Below are 19258 nucleotides of genomic sequence, written 5' to 3' on the forward strand. Positions count from 1 at the left end.
CTGCTATAGGAGGTTTGACCACTTATTAGATCAAGAGGTTCAACGTCTTTTTCCTCCACCAGCACAGTGAATCTTAAAGGGATAGTTCAGCATTTTGGCAAATTTGCCTATTGCCATAATCCCTATAGTCATAGCAGTAGGTTCATTACCTTTAATTGTCGGTGCAAGCTGTTTTTAGATCAGCGGGTCAGAGACGTGAGCTGCTCAGTGAACACAATGGAGAATGGTGAATGGTACTGGTCCCCTGCCCCTCATCAAACTCATCAAATACACAATCCAACAACTCCAAAACGCTCTCGTGGAGAAGTTGTGACCTGCACATTCACCACGCTATGAGATAATAATCTATATAATTATGTAACTTTACGACACATGAAGCAAATACTCAGAAATACTTGCGCTTTTGAAATCACTCCGCCCAGCAGCCGTGGGCTGAATGTAGTTCCAGCTACGTTTCAAAGGAGGTTATTATATGAAATACTATGAAATACTATGACCTGGGCAAATGAGAATATGCACCGGCTTAGTTCCAGCTACGCATTTGCCTCGAAAACAACTCCGTCTCATAATGTTACATTATTATCTCATAGTGTGGTGAATGTGCAGGTCACACAACTTGTCCACGAGAGCGTTTTGTTGTTGAGTTGTTAGATTGTGATTGATGAGATTGAGGGATTGTTCACCTCCATTGTGTTCTCTGAGCAGCTCGCGGCTCTGCTCCGCTGTTCTAAAAATAGCTTGCACCGACAATTAAAGGTAATGAACCTACTGCTATGACTATAGGGATTATGGCAATAGGCGAATTTGCTAAAATGTTGAACTATCCCTTTGCCATAAGAACAGAAAACATAATTTATGTGTGATATTAGTTTAAGAGCAATCAGTTTGTTTACATTATGTAACTTAGATGAAGATCAGATCAGCATTCACCTCTTCCTTCTCGACTCTGCACGCAGCGGTTTTCATCACGACTCAGTAGAAGCTATTTGTTATGAACGACTTGAACATGTGGAAAGCTGGACCTGGAGCCCACTGAGGAACCATGTGACCGGCGCCCTGAAAAACACGTTACAGAGGTATTTCACATCGTCAACCTAAAGAACAGAAAGCCACCATGCTTCTATGGTAGACAGTAAATGACACACTGGTGGTTACCTTGACTGTCAGGAAAGTTACGTTCCCGAACTGTTGGTAGAAACCAGCGATCTGGTCCTGATGAAGCCAGCTCCGATACTTGGTGGTTGCCTGAAAACATTTATTGGTGTCACTGAATTGTACCTGGTTGTGTATTTGAGATTTTGATGTTAAAGGGATACGCCAACATTATTTTTTTCGTGTCTTGCCATGACAAGCAGATAGACACCATCCTTTCGACTGTGGCTGCAGTAACAACGGAGATACGGGCAGAGCTGGCGCACCACTAATTAGCTTAGCTCAAACGCTGGAAGTGCATAGGTAGTGTTAGCCTGCCTCCACCTAAAGTCATCAGAGAAACTCTTCAGCAACTCTAAACGGAAACCGGCGGGCCGATCTTCGTCTCAGAGCTGAAACTCTCCTGTAAGGCTCTTGAGCGGTCAAATGCCGGTAACGGGACGAGATTGGTCAAAACGGAGGGTTCAAGCAAAGACGGTTTATTTTGGTTCAAGCTAGCTACGTCGAGGGTAGGTTAGCTTCCTATTTCAAAGTAAAAGCACAAATTCTATCCTCATGGTTTTCTGTATCTTAAGGGCAACGGGTGTTTTATTTTGTGAAAGTAACCGGAAGTGCGTTGGTCACAATGGCTAGCTTGAGTAGCGCCGAATTCGTCCGAAAAAAATTGTAAACAGCTGGTATTTAGACAAATTGACACACTGCTGATCTAAACCTCTAAAAGTGATATATTTACAGAGTTTAGAGCTAAAATGAAATCAGCTTCTGACTGCTGATTTCAGCTGGGGTAGGAGGCAGGCTAACACTACCTATACACTTCCAGCGTTTGAGCTAAGCTAATTACAGGCTCTATCTCCCTTGTTACTGCACGCACAGTCGAAAGGATGGTGTCTATCTGCTTGTCATGGACTCGGGAGTGAGGCAAAGACACGAAAAAAAAAATGTTGGCGTAACCCTTTAAAGATTTTGTAAGTTCCTATACCTTCAGGCCGAGTCCCTCCACAAACCACTGGTCTCCCAGGAAGTTGCAGGCCATGTCGGTGTCTCCGTTGTAGACCAGCGCCCGCACGCCCAGAGACAGCAGCTTCAGATACACATCCCTCATTGTTGCGTACACGGTGGTGTACTGCTCTCCAACAACATCACTGCAATTAAAGAGTTTGTTGTCATCATGAAAAATAGATGATTACCTGGTTAGTGTGTGACTTGCAGCAGCAGTTTTGTGAACATGCCTATGAAATTTTGAGGTGCAAGGATTTATTTTGTGTATAGATGATTCTTTTATAATCATTCCCCTAACATATTTTGCGTTATGACAGATTGTTTGAATGAGCACCCATGAACTGTTTGTAATTTTTTATCTGAGAAACAATTTTCCTCAAATGATTTCTTGTGGGACAGATACATTATTTCTTTCCCGTTGGATCACTGCGGGGCAGCTGTGGATCAGGAGGCAGAGCCGGTCGTCCACAAATCAGAGGGGCTGTAATTCAATCTCTGGCTCCTCCAGGCCCCGATGCTGCTCCATCAGTGTATGTACGAGTGTGTGTGTGTGTGTGTGTGTGTGTGTGTGTATGGTGATGTATGAATGACAGTGAAGTATCCCATGAATGTAGCAAGTATTGTGAAGCACTTTGAGCAGTCAGTAAGACTAGAAAAGTGCTACATAAGTGCAAGTCCATTTATCATTTACATAGTGTCTAAGAAAAGATGTTGTGTGCTCTCAACAAGCCGGTCATGTGCTACATTCAATTTGTACACAAACACAATGTGTTGTATAATAAAAGTCTGTATAAAAGTAATACATCTAATGGTGGTGAGAAGATGAGATCGGGTATCATGTTGTGATACAAAGAAAAAACGCAGCTCGCTGTTATTTTCCCAGTGGTGCATTAGGCTTGAGGGATGCAGCATAATGATCAGTGATGATAATAATCTGATAATTAATTATTTTAGAAATAACACACCTGCAGATGTCCCATGGTGGCAGCACATCTGGAATGTGTAAAGCCTTTCTCACATCTCCTCTGTTCAGCCAGTTCATCTGAGCCGTGCTGTTGATGCACGGAGGGACTTCGCCCAGAGACACGGACGGAGAGGCTCTGTAGAGAGACTTCATTAAAAAAAAGAAGAAAAAAAAAGATGTTAATCATTGATGCTGCAAGACAACAAGAATTTAAAACACAGGTGTTGAGTTAAAGAGGGAAATGCTCACTTTGTGTGTGTGTGGATGTTTCCTGTAGTTCTTGAACAGATGAGTCATGGTCCTCTCGTAGCCTCTGTGGGATCGTGCCTGACCCTCACAATCCAAGTAGAGGGCGTACTCATTAAGTCCGATTTCATACACAATATGAAAAGCCCTGGTCACCTGAGGCGCCGGAGACAAGAACAAAGTATTTTTTTTTTAGCACCAGGAAATCCCTGCTGAATACTGAAGAAACAGATGCATATGTACCAGCGTCTGGCAGGTCTTTGAACTGGAGTTGTAAAAATTACAGATCCCGTCCTCGCAGCAGTCTGTGTTCAGATCACGCCACAACCTGCGCAGAAAAAACAAGGCTGTAAAATGACAAATGTCCACATGAACTACAGGGACGGAGTCTTTTATTATATTACATCTGCAATTATTTTACTGCCACAAGTCACATAAGACAATTACCTCTCTTTTCTTTCCTCTGAAAACTCAGTAGCCAGCATGTGTGGGGAGAACACACTAGCATTTTGTTTTTTTGTTCGTCTTTCCTCATAGTAAAAATCGAATGAATTTCCCTTTATTTCGTATTTGTATTCGTAAAAGTCAAACAAGCTTCAGCTACAAGGCGTCACTTACTCTTCTCCAAAGAGGCCGTGATAATAACCAAAGTAAACCAGAGTCTGGTCATTGAGATCAAAGCTGCTGAGACCATTTCCCGTCGCAAAGCCCTGAGAACAAGTGAACAGTCAAATATAAACGTGTGTTAGAGCGTCTTACAGTATAATTCCCCATTAGACAGTGTGCTCACTCAGCCAAGGGCCTGTGAAGTACTGACAATGAGCAGCTGATGGTGCTGCTGAGCAAAACATCTGAGGCTGGAGACAATCAGCAGCTCACCTTGAAGTTGATTTTGGCAGCTCCTGTGGCCACCTGCAGGCTCAGGGTCGGTGCATAAATCCCACCGTAACTCTCTCCGAAGATGAAGAAATCATTCTGGGTGAAATTTGGGAACTTGACAAAGAAGCTCTGGAGGGCTTTGTAATTATCTTCAGCCACCTAAGAGAAGAACAACATGAGATGACTTTGTTCTTATCCCAGTTTGATCTCTTGTAAAAATCCCCCGTTACTCCTCTCTCAGGCCGCACCGACCTGATCATCGTTAGTTGCATATTTCTTGTCGTCGGAGTAGGAGAATCCCACTCCTGCAGGAGACTCGAGATACAGCACGTTGGCAATCTTGTTCCAGCTGAACGCGTTCTCGTACAGCGTCGCCCCGTCATCGTTCACCTGAAAATCAGAGCCCACAGTGACGAGTCAGAGTCACTTTGATCCACTGTACAGGTGAAGTTATGCACACGCACACACACACGGTGAACGTTCTCACGTGAAAAGGCCCGTTCTCCGACAGGAATCCATCCAGCGAGCTGCAGCCTGGACCTCCGTTCAGCCACAGCACCAGGGGGTCTTTGACTGGGTCGTTCTGGGAGGTCACGAACCTGCAGAGGAGACAAGAAACCAGAGGCAGACACAGCTGTGTTCACTGCACACCACCTTCTGCAAGGATTTATTCAAGGCTCATGAATAATAAAGTTACAGCACATCAACATCTGAGGACACTTTAAAGGAGACATATTATTCCCCTTTTCCACAAATTTAAACAGTTCCCAGGTGTCTTAAAGCAGAAGTAAACGGAATGTTTGTGTTAATATAAGTGTTAAATAGTTATATCTTCCGACGGCAATCACTTATATAGAGTGTTTGGTCTGAAACACGGGTCTGTCAGTCACTCTACTCTGCTCTGAGCCGAGGAGAAAACTTTCCTTGTATCCTACAACCTTTATCCAATGAGGAGAGAGAACGGCATAAAGGGGCGGTCCTCTCTGTGTGTGCAGCCAAGGGATGCGCGTGAATGTGGTGACGTAGGGACGAGGGCGGGGACTGCTAACTCCATCGGCTGACAGAAAGTTAGCCAAAACGACCGGATCGCTAACTTCTGCTTTAAAGACATGACTGTGACATGCTTCAGTCAAAATACCCCAAAGATCAAACATCACAGCTCTGTTCAGAACGGCTGGTTTCAGTGCCTGCCCCTTTAATATATTAATACTAATGCTAATGATGACATCATTGTAAGACAACTGAGGAAACAGCTCGTAATAGCACGTATTTCAACCTCAGGAGCCTGGAAATTACAGATTTGTATGTAAATTCTCACATTTTGGGGGCCGGAAGGCAAAAGAGCCTTCAAAAAGTGATATTTCCATAGTGCACTGCACTTAAATGTTTGCTTCAGTGTGTTGTAACTTCCCAACTAAAGTTAGTTTCTTTTCTGATATGGGGATATTTTACTTCAGCTGGGACTTTCAGACATAAACTAGCTAATCAAGAAAACAACCTGCCCAGTAACTGATGATCAACACGCTGAAGTGATTGTTGTGATAACACACAGAAACTTTTGATAGGCTTCTTGAACACTTTTACTTTGGTAGTTTTTCTGTGTGTGTGTGGCTGCTGTTGCATCTTTAGTAGCCTACTTCAACCTGAGTGAACCCAGTTTTCTCACCAGTAGTGGAGGAACTTCCCCGGCCGTGCCTGCAGGTAGCCGGACCACTGTCGGTAGTTGGGTTTGAACCCCATCCCCGGCAGGTGAGTCACCTCGTCCGGAGAGTACTGAGCCCGCGAGCCGAGCTGCAGCACGGACAGCAGCAGGAAACAAGCCCGGGCCAACATCACCGCGGCTCGGTCACTTCAAACCACGGAGACACAGACAACAGAGTCAGTTTGGATGACAGGAAAACAAGAGGCTCGACAGTTTACTTCCTCCACAGCCCTGAGCTCAGCAGCAGCTCCGCATGAACCAGACCAGCGGGTCATGTGACTTCTGGTCGGGTCACGTGACACGCCAGCGCCTGACTCCACCCGGAAGTCCTGAACAACAATTGAAGCAAGTAAATAAAAGAGGAGTAATGCATGTCCTCTTTTGGCGTTATGTTAAAAGATAAACAACTGGACTTATAATGATAAATGTTTTACTAATCTTAGGCAAATTCTTTATTCATAAAGCTAAATCTCTAAAGACCCCACCCGTCTTCACATGCTTCAACTAATAAGTCCCTAAAATTTTAAGTCCAAACTTGTCAAAGACCATAATGATCTGACTTTGACAACCTTCTATTTTGTTTAAGTGTATGTAGTCTACTTTATTTATTTTTTTGTCTGTTTATTTGATGTTTGTTTATTTTATTTCATGCCCTTGTGCTTTATTGGCTATGTATTTTTTAAAATCAAGTTTTCATCTCTTCAATAGGTGTCTGTACATTCATTTGTTTGCAATAAAACAAATAAATAGGCTAAATAATAATAATGTATGTCTACTCTGTTTCCTTTTCTTCTTATCCCCACGTCATTTTCTTTTATTTATTTATATACCTTTTTTTAATATTGGTAATACTGCTCGTATCACTATACAGTATATTATGCATAATATATTGAGTATTATTTATTTATGTGACATTATGTGGAGCAACTTTCTGATGTTCTCTGTACATTTGACTGTTCAAATGCTTTTCAAGTTCATAAAAAACAAACAACTGATGCAAGTCTGACATGTTGGAAACTGTTATTGTCACCGCCCAAAACTGGTATTAATGTAAACACATTTGCAGCAGAGTACAGAGTGTACTTATGCTGCAAATGTGTTTACATTAATACCAGTTTTGGTATTATACAACGTTGTATTCACAAACTATTGAATTGGTGGAAAACAAAAACTGCCACATATTTTGTTGAAGTTTGAAGTGAACATAGATACAATGCAACAAACTTACCTTTAAAAACCAGCAAGTCTTCAAAATTTTAACAAACAGTTATTTTTATTTCACAATCTGAAAAATGACATGTAAATGACATGTAAAGTTTGAGCAGCCTTTTTGAGGGACCAGTGAAACTCAAGACAAGGACAAGACTGCAACGACCCTACAAGGAGGATCTGAGTGATAGTGTATCGTTAATACACAAAGTCTACACAAAATTCTACAGACAGAAACTTTTAATCTTCAACTTAAAGTCGACATTTGAAGCAAAGCAGCATCTGGTTAACCCAGTCGTTTTGGAAACTAAATATACGTATATAGAGAGAACAAGGAAGAAGCATGGGGAAAAAAACACTTTGCCAACTCTTAAGCATGTGGGTGGAAATATTCTGCTTTGGGTTTGAGTGGCAGCCAGTGACTCAGAAAATGTTGCACGGATGAAATGAAGAATTGATTCCACTAAATATCAGCAGATTCTGGATAAAAATATCCTCCGGTCAAGAAAGTTAAATGAAAAGGAATCTGGCTCCTACAACAGGACAGTGATCCAAAGCACACCTAAACATCCACCTACTTGAAGAATGTGCAACGGCCCTCACAGTCCCTTGATATCACATCATTGAAAATCTGTGGGTGGATCTTAAACATGCTGTGCAAAAATAATCTAGGATCTAGAAGTGAGAGAAAGTTGCAAAATCTTATTATCCCACTATTTATTTATTTTTTACCAAGGTGTGTGGGGTACATGCCTCTGACTTAGTGCCCAAACTTTTCATTTCACCGTATAGTACATTTGGTGAGTGACACAGTAGTCACAGAACCAGCAGGAACAATGAAAGGACCCTGAAACTGAAACATGTCAAAATGTCATCAGTGTAAGAGGTCTATGACATTTCAATAAATCACTACTGCTAACAGCTAACAAAATGCACAACGAGGCAAGCTTAAAAAAACAAAACAAAGAAAGACAGAAACAAAGAAATACTAATTAAATCCTTACATCTTGTTTAAAAAGCCCAAAGTCACAAACAAAGCTCAGCACAGAAAGAATTGAATTTGCTGTATAGGCCTACTATCATCCTAAAATATTGTGTCTACAAAGGATCATCCTTGGATCCTTATAATCTTTGCCTTTGCTGGGTTTGACCTCTTGCTGACCAAATGAGCACAGGAGGCAGCTTCCTCAGTTTTTGCAGTGTTTCCTGAGGAGGATGCTAAAATTCATTTTCAGATTTGATATATCTGATTATTATTAGATAAAATAATGAAAATACATGAATATATAACACACGTAAAAAAAATAAAAAAAAAATAAAAAAAATCGTTTTCCTGATATCGTTATACATTATTTTAGTGGGAGATGGTTTAAAAGGAATCAGTTGCTCGTTGGGACTTTTATTGTGAAATCAGGTAAACACGCCTACCGGAAAAAAATAACGCGCGAAACTCCACAACAGTGGAGTATCAGCAGAGCTGGTACAGGGCTGAAAACACCGTGTTTAAGTAGTTATTAGGTTGAAAATAGGCTGAGCTGTCCGCAAAAACTCGCATAGCAAGTTGAAATCTTGTCGGTAAATGTCGTGAGGACTTGTAGCGGTGGTTTAACGTCCTCAGCAGCGGCTCATCGATTATTCACGACAACTAACGAGGTAAAAACTACTGATTGTTGTAATTTTCACGTTCGTCGCTCAAACCATGTAATCTACTTGACTGTGTGCTCGTGTCGGGACTCTTTTTTAAACAATGAGATAAGCAAACAAAACACTAGATGTTAACAATAGTTTAAAAACGAAAAAAGTTACACACGATGTTTGTGTTTCCGGTTGGAGCTTTTCAAAATAAACCCAACTGAGCGATAACGATTGGTGAAGGTAGAGGCCAAGAGATACTGTACATGCCCGTGTCGTTTATTCAAATATTATATATATATTTTTTTTTACACGAGCCCTGTTTATATCCTCATAAAACTGTAAAGGCAACTAAACTGAGAATATTTTGTGTCAACACTAGTAACTCTTTACGGTTTTGTGTGGCTGGCCGACGCAGTTTATTCAAACACGCAGCAGGGAGGACGAGTTCATTTGTTTTGCTTTCTTGTCCAGCAGCAATGGACCATGAAGATGTCCTGCTTGGTCCAGAGGAAGACGCTGTCACGACTGACCAGCACCCCAAATACCAGAGGAGTCTGAGGAGCCTGAACCTGCTGGCCACCAGGTTTGTCAAGTTACTACAGGAAGCTGAAGGAGGGATGCTGGACCTCAAAGAAGTGAGTAAAACTGTGACCCCTCAAACACTTACTCAGTTTTCTTTTTATAAAATGATTCTCTGATAACAGATAAGAAGATAGTCTGGATCTTCACCTGGACTGAGAGCAAACACCTACATACAGTAACACATGGATGAAAGTTCTCATAAAGTCATTAGAGTGAGGAGTATCAGTAGGTTTCTGATTGATTAGGTGATTGACAGAAAGTGAATTAGTCAATTGATGCTTTTATATATTTGCATAGTTATTTTTCAAGGATAAATGCCAAACATTGTTTGGTTACAGTTTCCTGAACGTCACAGATTTCTTTATTTTATCTTATTGTAGGCATTTAGTTTGATAAGACATTTTTCGATGAATGTTAGTTTTGAGCTGCATGAATATTTTTGCACTAAGTTGAGATATTATGTTGACAAATGACTAATGAGAACAAATTAACTAATGACAATTCGACAGTGATGAATTAAATATTTTGTTTCTGTTTTAGAAACTGAATTCGTCAGGTTTTTATGTCATGTTATATTTCAGTAAAATCTCAAAAATTACATTTATTTACCAAAAGCAGTTGTGTTAAGCGACCACAAGTGCTTAGAGCTTTGACTTGGCTTTGTCTTTTGATAATCACTGTAAGTAATTCCTTGAGACTCCAAGATCATAGACTGTGAGCACATTTGAGAAACAAAAAATCTCACAGTATGAAGCTACTAGGTAGTAGGCATCAGCTGGATAAAGTGTTGTGTTTTATTGTCGTTTTTCAGGCTGTCAACATCCTGGCTGTTGGACAGAAAAGGCGAATCTACGACATCACAAATGTGCTGGAAGGCGTTGGTCTCATCATGAAAATATCCAAGAGAATTGTAAAGTGGACGTAAGTTTGTTTGTTTGTTTTTTGAAACCCTGCTGCATTTATGTGTTTTGTTGTATATGTGTTTCAAGATTGTAGTGAGAAATATGTAAAATATACCACAGTACATATCACAATATAATCCATATGCTTTTTCCTAAACAAGAGGTGCAATGCCAGAAGACGGTGCAGCAGAGTTCAATAGCAGAGTGACACAGTTAAAGTTTGAGCTGGCGGACTTGGAGCAGCAGGAATACATGTTGGACCAGCAGAAGTTCTGGGTCGAACAGAGCATCAGGAACACAAGAGAAGACTGCAGCAAATATCCTTTTTATGATGCCCTTTTAATTTGATAATTTATTCTTTTCTACTTCAGAAATGACTTTTCCTGCTTTTGGCGGTAAAATCTTTAGTGAAAACGTGTTGTTAAATCAGGTTTAATGTGGGTTATTCCTTTATGGCTCAAATGTGGTATTATATTGCTTACAGCTGTAATCAAGTTTATTTCTAACTTTAATGAATGCCTTTTATTATTTATGTCTGTGTCATGCAGTAAGTAGCTCCTATAGATCACTACTTGAAGTTGAACCTTAACTCAGATCAACTCTGACCTATGTGAATCATGAAGATCTCTGCAACTGCTTTAGTGGTAATGTATATATTCATTCTCCTGTTGTTCAACAATTTACTCCAGGATAGAGGCAGTGAGCTATAGATAGAGCTCTGCTATTTCTTTTTTGAGAGGCACTTCATCCTTTTTTATTATTATTATATTTTTTCATATTTGATCAACAGGTTATGAAGCATACTTACATAGAACTCAAACCCCCACATCTTATCTTCCCTCACAGATGATAAATCAAATAAAACACATGATAAAACAAGCTTGACAACATAGAAAAATGTTTAGAAAAGCAAAACACTTCATATCACAATTTCCAATCCTAAATGGGAGCTGCCTGGTCCCTTTCACAGCAATCAGATAACCAACATAATATCCAAACATACAGTATATACCCCTTTTGGGTGCTCTGCTTTTTATTGTGGTTACATTTTAATTTCACAGAGGAAACCTCCTCAAAATCTCCTTGGCACATTTCCTCCTGTCTGTCTGCTGCTTTTTATTGATGTTCCTATAGGAGAGAGAATCAGTGCTTGCATCACCACAACAACACACAGTAGTTTGTTTTAAAACTGATATAGGCATCATTCATTTGTCTTTTGACTTTTCAGTGTCTCGTGTCTTTTCAGACCACACACTCTTGGCAGTACGAGCACCATCTGGCACACAGTTAGATGTTCCCATTCCCAAAGCTGTAAGTCCTGCTGCATCACTGGAACATACTGTTCTGTTTTCCCCTTTGCTGCTGCCTTTAAAATTCAGATGGGATGATTTCCTGTGTGTGTACATCTTCTTTTTTTTTTTTTTTTAGGTTCGGAACAGCCCAGCCAAGTATCAGATCCATCTGAAAAGTTTCTGTGGACCAATAGATGTTGTTCTGCTTAACAAAAGCTCTCCCAGCTCTGTTCCTGTTGTACTACCGGTCCCACCACCTGAAGAAATTTTGCGAAACGCTAAGTTGGCCACGTCCCCTTCAGATGTGACTGAAAACAGTACTGCACCATATCTGGCTTCAGCTAACACTGGACATTGCACTAAATCAAGGCAGACTCTGATGGAGGACATGCAGCCTCCTCATTCGTCATCATTAATACACGCTCAGCCCAAAAGAGCTCGTCTTCCTCAATGTGGGTATTTTATTTTGTGCAGTTTCTGTTGATAGGGAAAAGAGAAACCTAACAATCCGTTTTTAGCTTGAAATCCATATAGATCCAAAGTCTACATCAGATTATGAGTTTGAACTTTATTTGTCGAGTGTTTTTATGCAGACAGGCAATTAGACTCCCATTCTCTGTTCTTACATACATTACATAATGTCCAGGGAGATGCACATGGGCATACAGCAAAACTAAGGACTTCAAAGCTGTGCAAAGATAAATAAACATGAACATATGGCCATTATGTAGATGCATGTAGGTTAAGAAAATAAGATGAGCACATATAGCAACAGCTTCTGGCAGAACATACAATATAACCAGAGCTCCCTATCTGAGACACAAATGTCATGTTCTTCCTTCACTCGCTGATGAAATTAGTTTATTGATTATATATCACAGTGGTCAGAAGTTATGTGGTGTCTTTGTGAATTTTCATTTTATACACATATGTGTGCTCATAAAATAATGTCATAATGGCTCGTGCATGTGTCTGTCGGTGTTGAGGGCCTTTACATTAATTTAATTTACATTAAATTAATACATTTTTTGATGTTGTTTTTTAGGGCAAGATTTATCAAAGGGGCTGAAGGAACTACTAGACCCCACCAAAGGTGGTACCTTGTTGTTATTGATGTATCATTTTCTGTCATTTAATTCTACTGGATGCTAGAATGTAATTATTTATCCTCTGATTTTTGCAGAAATAACAAAGGCAAATCTAATCACAAAGCTTATGACTGCTGAAGGTAAGTTCACTTTGTTTTCTGACTTCATATTTTGTTGTTGTTGTTTGCAGTATATTTATATTAATCACATGCATACCCTTGCTCATCAGTTTTATCACCACTCTTCCGTCTATCATCGCAACCATCTGGACAAGAGTACGCCTGCAATCGGGATGAGGGCGAAGGTGCCAGTGACCTCATCCCGATGCTCAATGTCTGACCATGAGCTCCTGTGGTAACGATTCCCCTCTGAAAATGTACATACATACATACATACATACATAATCTGATTTTAAACAGATGTTTCATTATAACAAATAATAAACTAATGATTTTAAATATTGTGTCTACTTCATTCAAAGGTTTTCCACTTTTTACACACAGAGGAAGGTTTTGAATTAGTTAATATTCAGTCTAAATAACTTTAAGTGACTTTTATATTATGTAGTGTTCACCCATGTATAGTAACTGAAATACACATTTTTAGTCTGGCTATAAAGAAAAATCCAACTTTATTATATAGGCCACATAGCTTTACTATACTTCCGTTATCTGTCTATGTAACTCAAAACATACTAAAAAGTGACTTTTATTTTTTTTGGGGGGGTCAATGATTTTAGCACAGCCACATATCTCCCACCCTGGCTGCTATATAAAAGCACAAATCACCAAGGATAAAATTCAAGGATTATAACAAAAGTGGGTTATTATTTGACACAGCTACAATGACTTTTTGAAAGTTCATTAATGTTAAAACAAACTTTCTTTTTTTTTAACAGCTGTCTCATTATCTGTTCATTGCCAAGCCTCCACATACAGGTGCTCATAGGGAGTAAACATTAATAAACACATGTCCTCTTATTTCAACAGTGACATTACAATACTATGTGAGGAACGTAGTCTAGTTAGTAGAATGTCAAGTTAACAATGGTTGCTACCCAACACGTTCGTTGTTAACACACGTTGCCATGGCGACGCGTGTTGGTTTGCATTCCAAACGGACAACAATTTGCTGCTGCGCGAGCGTTCGAGGCGCTGGAGATTAGAACACTCTTCTCTTCTGACTGTTCGTACGATGGTGAGCAAATTCTGTCATGTTTGGTTCATCAGCGGGCTAATGATAGTAGCTAAAGAGCTAGAGTTAGCTCCCCAGCAGTTAACCCTGAAGCTAATTCATGGTGGATATGGGCAGCTGTTTTGTTTTTAACCCCTTCCTCTTCTGCCGACTCCTGTTCAGCCTCCTAAAAACAAAGGCACAGGTAAAAAGCCTGCAAAGGTGAGGACGCCCACTCTGATAGATGGCCTCACCAAGGATGAGATGTCCAAGGAGCAGGTCAGAAAATATGATGTGTATTTAAAGTGCATGTTTTACCACACGTGGAACAGTAAAGTACTACACACAAGAGTCAGGTCAATAATCAATAATCAGAATCTGTGGAGCTGAAAGATATCCTGATTTTGGGTTTCTAGTGTGAGTCAAGCTCTCAAAGCACTGAATGCATGTCCATTCCTTGTCCCTGTTAAGCTCCAGCCAACCAACAAGTTTATAATGCAAGTTTTTTGGTAAAAGGAAATCTGTACACAGATAGGAAAAGCTCATACACAGATATACAGCCCCATCAGTATTAATTTCACAGATTTACCTCCAGAGCTACAGAAACCATTATATAATGTTTCCACTGGCTGAGTGGCCCTTTGGGTTAAAAAATGAGGCAATAAACTCCAGCATTTGGCTGTTAATTAAAAGCTACTGGACATGAACATTGTCTGGCTGAGATAGTCCGGAACCAAATTTATATATATATCCCTTTATTTTCAGCTTGAAGAGCACATTGTGCGCCTTCGAGAGGAGCTGGATAGAGAGAGAGAGGAGAGAAACTATTTCCAGAAGGAGAGGGATAATATCCACACCTTTTGGGAGGTCACAGACAGACAGCTACAGGAAGTCAAGGCTGAACTTCAAAACCTAGAGAAGGACATTGAGGAGGATGAAGAGCGTCATCAAGTAGAGATCAAGGTAGGATTATACTGTGGCTGCACAGAGGTCAATAGATACTTCACACAATAATTGAATGGGATTTGCCAACTACGGTACTAGGACCCCAGGCCATTAGTCATTCATATAGGACTGTAAATCGTTGAAATGAAACAGTACACCAAAGCTACACTGAAGTATAAATACTCAAATCCAGCAATTTATACCACTTCTGTTTATGTGATGTGACATTTGTGTGGTGAGTCATGTCATCACAGGCTCTTACAAAGAAGTGAGAAACATTATAATATTTATCTTGTAAGGTAAACTTCACAGTACATACTGTAAACACAGGTGTGATGAAACACCACTGGTTTTGCATACATATAATCGACCAAAGAAATAGCAAGATAGTTTTCGGCCTTTCCCCCCCTGCTTGTGTAAGTGTAAGGATGACAGGTTTCTCCCTGAAGCGAGAACAAATCTCCACCTCTTTTGCTGTTAAATCTCTACAGATAATGTCACAAATATAATGTCACCCACATAAAAAGAGCCTATTAATATTATTGCTATGAGAGGTAGGCAAGCTCAGGATAAAATAAAAAATAAAAATGCAAAATCATCCTGCCTCCATGGAAATGAAGACACATACTGTATTTTGGCACATTAAAGAAAGAAAGAAAAAGATAACAGGTAATGAAAGATTGGTTGATTTACTGGCTGAATTAATTTTACTTTTGGCTACCCCCCCCCCCTCCTCCCCCACACTAGGTGTATAAGCAGAAGATGAAGCACCTCCTGTGTGAACACCAGAACACGGTCTCTGAGTTAAAAGCAGAAGGTTTAGTGTCCACTGAGGTGCTGCAGAACGAACAAGAACAACTAGAGGCTGGGCTTCATCAGGAGATGGAGGCCATCATGGTCGACATGCAGAGGCTCGACGATCACAAGATCTTCAAGGAGCTTGAAATGGTTTGTAGAGCGCAGTCAAAGACCTGCAAAGTCAGAGTTTCTGTTGACCTTGATGCATGTCAATAAGTAAGCCTTGGTTGTTATGTCAACAGAAACATGACGAGGAAATGACTAAAACAAGGGACAGCTGGGAGAAACGAATCTCTGGTAAATAACTTATCGCATTTTGAGTTGAATTTAACCCCCATGTGCTGCCGAAAGCAAACTGTCAGTTGTATTATTGTGTTGTGATTTGAATAGAAGTCGAATCTGAGTATAAGGAAAAGATGAAAGTGCAGCAAAAAGAGCTGGACAACATAAGGAAAAAGGAAACCTGTGAAAGAGAGGATCACTGGAACCGCCACATCGCCGGTCTCATAGCGGACCACAACAAAACTTTCACAGATGCTAAAGAGTTTGTTAATCTCATGAAACACGATCTGGATACAAGCAAATCACTCAAGGTATAAGTCCACACATTCAGCATCCTTGTCACAATAAACACAAATACATTTTAGTTTATGGTTATTTTCATTATAGAGGAGTTGAGTTATTGATAAATTGTTTGGTCCATAAAATAGTGAAAAAAAGGCCATTTATTCTCACCGGATCCCAAGATGATTCCTATAAATGGCTTTTCTTGACTGATAATACAAAATATGATCCAAACACAAACTTTTGAAATGTTTTCAAATTTTAGAAGGTGTGATGTGATTAACATTGTTGACAATAACTAATTTCATGTTTTACTTGCTTCTCTCAGGCACAAATTAAAGAACTGGAGATGAGACGGAAGAAGAACCAGGAGGACATGGCCCGTCTATTGCGTGATAACAAAGATCTTGCTGAGTGTCTCTTGAAAATTAAGGAGGAAATTGCTGAAAAAGAGAGAAAAACAAAATACTATGGAATGAAAAAGGTAGTGTTGGTGTCTGTGAATTACAGTTACAACTTCTTTCATTCATATTTGTTGCTGCCAGTTCAGTAACTTACATGTTGGATATAAGATTGATATGTGAAACTTTATGACAGGACACCAATGAAAGGATAAAGAAAAAGGAGTTGAATGAACTAAAATTGAGACACAAGGACCTGGAGGAGAAGTTCAACAAGGTAAAAGTTACAAATTAAACTTTATTCCAAGTGAAGCTTTTATCACCAATTGTTGCCCTTGGTATCTTGATCCATATGTGCATTGTATGTTAGCCCAATGTTTTGTGTACCTGTGCATAATTAGCTGACTTTTATTTTTCTGTTTGCATGTGTGTCTGTCACACAGCTTCAGCTGGAAAACGAGGAGCAGTACAAGACGTACTCTCAGACTATTGAGAAGGTGCAGCATAAAGCAGATCTGCAGGTCACACAGATGGAGAGGGAGCTGAAGGCCCTGACCGACAGCTTGGAGAAGACGCAGGCTCAGCTCCACTCGGTGCTGTCTGCCTCTAACTTGGACCAAATTGCCCTTAGCGGGGTCACAAAAAAAATTGAGGTACTGCCACGTGTCCTCTTTTTGTTCTCCTCTACAGTCATTTGTATTCTTGTTTGCTGATGCCATTTATTTTATGCGTGTTGTCTGTTTGTACCTGAAAGAAACACTTTTTAACTTGCAGGAAAATCTCGACTCTTACAATAAATCCATCAAGAACTTACAGTATAAGAAAGCTCAGATCTCCAAGGTGAGTAGTTCAATTCTGCATTTGATTGACTATGATATTTAAACTACAGTATTTATGTAGTTATATTCATATTTGTGTGAATTGATTTTGTGTCCAACAGGTGCAGAAGGATCTGCTGCTGAGCTTCGAGGCAAAGCAAAGGGCTTTGGGTGTCCCAGTGGAGGAACCTTGTGCCTTTTAGAGCAGCCTCACTGGGGAAAGTCTGGGACTTTCATCTTGGCTTTGCCCTAAAATGAGAGGCATTAAATCAAATACAGCAAGTCTCAATTTCTTTACATTATGTCTCATTAGGATATGACATGTTTGTAATATTTTCCTTTGATTTAAATCTCGATGTTCAACAATAAGACCAAAGATCATTGTGAAACTGGGAGATAGAGTGACATTTAGATAATGTTAATTGCATGAAATGGTTACAATGCCTCTATTTATACCCATTTAGTTTAAAGAGACCCCGAGGAGTTACCTTTTGGTTATAAAGGGTCTCATATTAATGGATAAATCTACGTTACCCACACTTGTTAATGGGTCCATTTTCACTAAATATATTGTTTTGTCTTTATAGTTATTTTGATATTATTATTTAGTGGTCGACTCGCCCAGCATTTCCTATAGTTTCGGTTTCCCGGACGCTGCCCGGCAGTTAATGGGAATAACGCCGCCGAATCGCCATTTATGGTCGTAACTACATACGATGGTATCTGATCGTCTTCGAACCTCTGACTTTCATTCTTGATTAATGAAAACATTCTTGGCAAATGTTTTCGCTTTCGTCCGTCTTGCGCCGGTCCAAGAATTTCACAGTGCGCGCAAAGGCTCATGGGAAATGTACAGTAGTGTGAAAACACTTCGCTTTCCAAAACTCCTCGTAGTCCCTTTAATTATTTCACCACAAACATTAATCCTCAAATCTATTCTCTAACAGAAAAGATACTATCTGCAGTTTCGACTTTCATGTTCATTTCAGCTAGTTTGTATTGTGTTAGTTTGTTTTAAAAAAAAATGTTAGTTATTCTTTTCCTGCAAAGTTTTCACAGATTTTAAATTGTATGACATCTTTTTTAATATGCTATAAAATGTAATTCTTCATAATGTTAAACATTTCCATGTAGATGTCAGTATGTAACTGAACTATTATGTTTTGCTTTTGTAGGAAAATGTGAGAACATCCATGTTAACCTTATTTAACTTGAATTAAATTGCAGAGAGTCTAAAGTCTAAATGAACTGAACTCAAAAATCAAAAATATTGGTGGCTCTGGTTTGGTCTGTTAATAAGTAATTTACTCTGACTGGGGAAGATTAATGGATTGTTAAAACTTTGTGAATGTGTGCAATGCTTTTTCTGTAGAGGTCAGAGGCAATAACATATTTGACCAATATACAGTATAGTGGTCCTTGGGCATCACCTTGCAGCAGTTTTTTTTTATGTGAGTTTATTCATGGTCCTTTTCAAGGGTTTGATTTTAGAGACTGGACAGATGTGTGCTTTATTACTCTAAAGTGAGACTCCATACGTCTCCTTGAAGAGCCTTTATGGTCTCAGAGGTAAAAGAAAAGTCATAACCAACTCCAAAAACAACTATGATATGAAGACAAAGACAAACAGAGAGAATTCGTCTCATTTTCTGCAGTGTTTTGGATCTCAGCAGCAGCAGCATTTGTGCTGGTTATTTGCCCTTTAAATCCCATGCTGCATCTTCAGCACTTTGTTACTGTGAGAGATAAAGAGAGGCTGTCTGGACCTTTTCCCAAACTGTCTTGCTATACCAAATCCACATACTGCACACAGCATTGTAGGACACGACCTAGAAAATAATGCAGTGGAAACCTGTGGTGCAGCAGGTTCTGTTTTCTCAAATACAAGCGAGTTGTTGTAACTTTAATA

The 19258-nt window shown here is 39.7% G+C and overlaps 3 protein-coding genes across 3 annotated transcripts; 2 read left to right on the forward strand and 1 right to left on the reverse strand.

Moving 5' to 3' along the window:
- Window positions 1-530: 530 nt before the first annotated feature.
- On the reverse strand, window positions 531-6137 carry LOC311005765 (lysosomal protective protein). Its single transcript, XM_083998322.1, has 11 exons — window positions 5907-6137; window positions 4728-4839; window positions 4493-4630; window positions 4241-4399; window positions 3980-4071; window positions 3605-3689; window positions 3365-3517; window positions 3117-3262; window positions 2132-2294; window positions 1156-1245; window positions 531-1056 (listed from the first exon to the last, which is right to left on the reverse strand). The coding sequence occupies exons 1-11, from the start codon at window positions 6071-6073 to the stop codon at window positions 973-975; spliced, it is 1389 nt and encodes a 462-aa protein (XP_083854448.1). The 5' UTR covers window positions 6074-6137; the 3' UTR covers window positions 531-972.
- A 2449-nt stretch (window positions 6138-8586) lies between these two features.
- LOC311007392 (transcription factor E2F4-like) lies at window positions 8587-11899 on the forward strand (the record flags this gene model as incomplete). Its single annotated transcript, XM_084000547.1, has 7 exons — window positions 8587-8804; window positions 9261-9421; window positions 10180-10289; window positions 10432-10587; window positions 10865-10914; window positions 11517-11581; window positions 11699-11899. Coding segments are annotated over exons 2-7 (741 nt in total), but the record flags the coding sequence as incomplete, so codon positions are not given.
- Window positions 11900-12777: 878 nt separating this feature from the next.
- drc4 (dynein regulatory complex subunit 4) lies at window positions 12778-17552 on the forward strand (the record flags this gene model as incomplete). The annotated part of the gene is made up of 10 exons (XM_084001534.1): window positions 12778-12790; window positions 12880-12983; window positions 14007-14102; window positions 14589-14786; window positions 15516-15716; window positions 16459-16614; window positions 16728-16808; window positions 16975-17184; window positions 17306-17371; window positions 17472-17552. 10 exons carry the CDS (start codon window positions 12778-12780, stop codon window positions 17550-17552), a joined length of 1206 nt encoding a protein of 401 aa, XP_083857660.1.
- Between the last annotated feature and the right edge of the window lie 1706 nt (window positions 17553-19258).

The sequence above is a fragment of the Trachurus trachurus genome (genome assembly GCF_905171665.1).
Source record: "Trachurus trachurus genome assembly, chromosome: 3".
Taxonomy (NCBI): domain Eukaryota; kingdom Metazoa; phylum Chordata; class Actinopteri; order Carangiformes; family Carangidae; genus Trachurus; species Trachurus trachurus.

Excerpts from the sequence above, each read along its gene's own strand:
- LOC311005765 (XM_083998322.1), bottom strand. The coding sequence starts at position 6,073 with ATGTTGGCCCGGGCTTGTTTCCTGCTGCTGTCCGTGCTGCAGCTCGGC. Across the intron at positions 4,072-4,240 it reads CTGCCAAAATCAACTTCAAG|GGCTTTGCGACGGGAAATGG; the intron begins GTGAGCTGCTGA and ends ACTTGTTCTCAG. Across the intron at positions 3,690-3,979 it reads CACGGCCTCTTTGGAGAAGA|GTTGTGGCGTGATCTGAACA; the intron begins GTAAGTGACGCC and ends TTTTCTGCGCAG.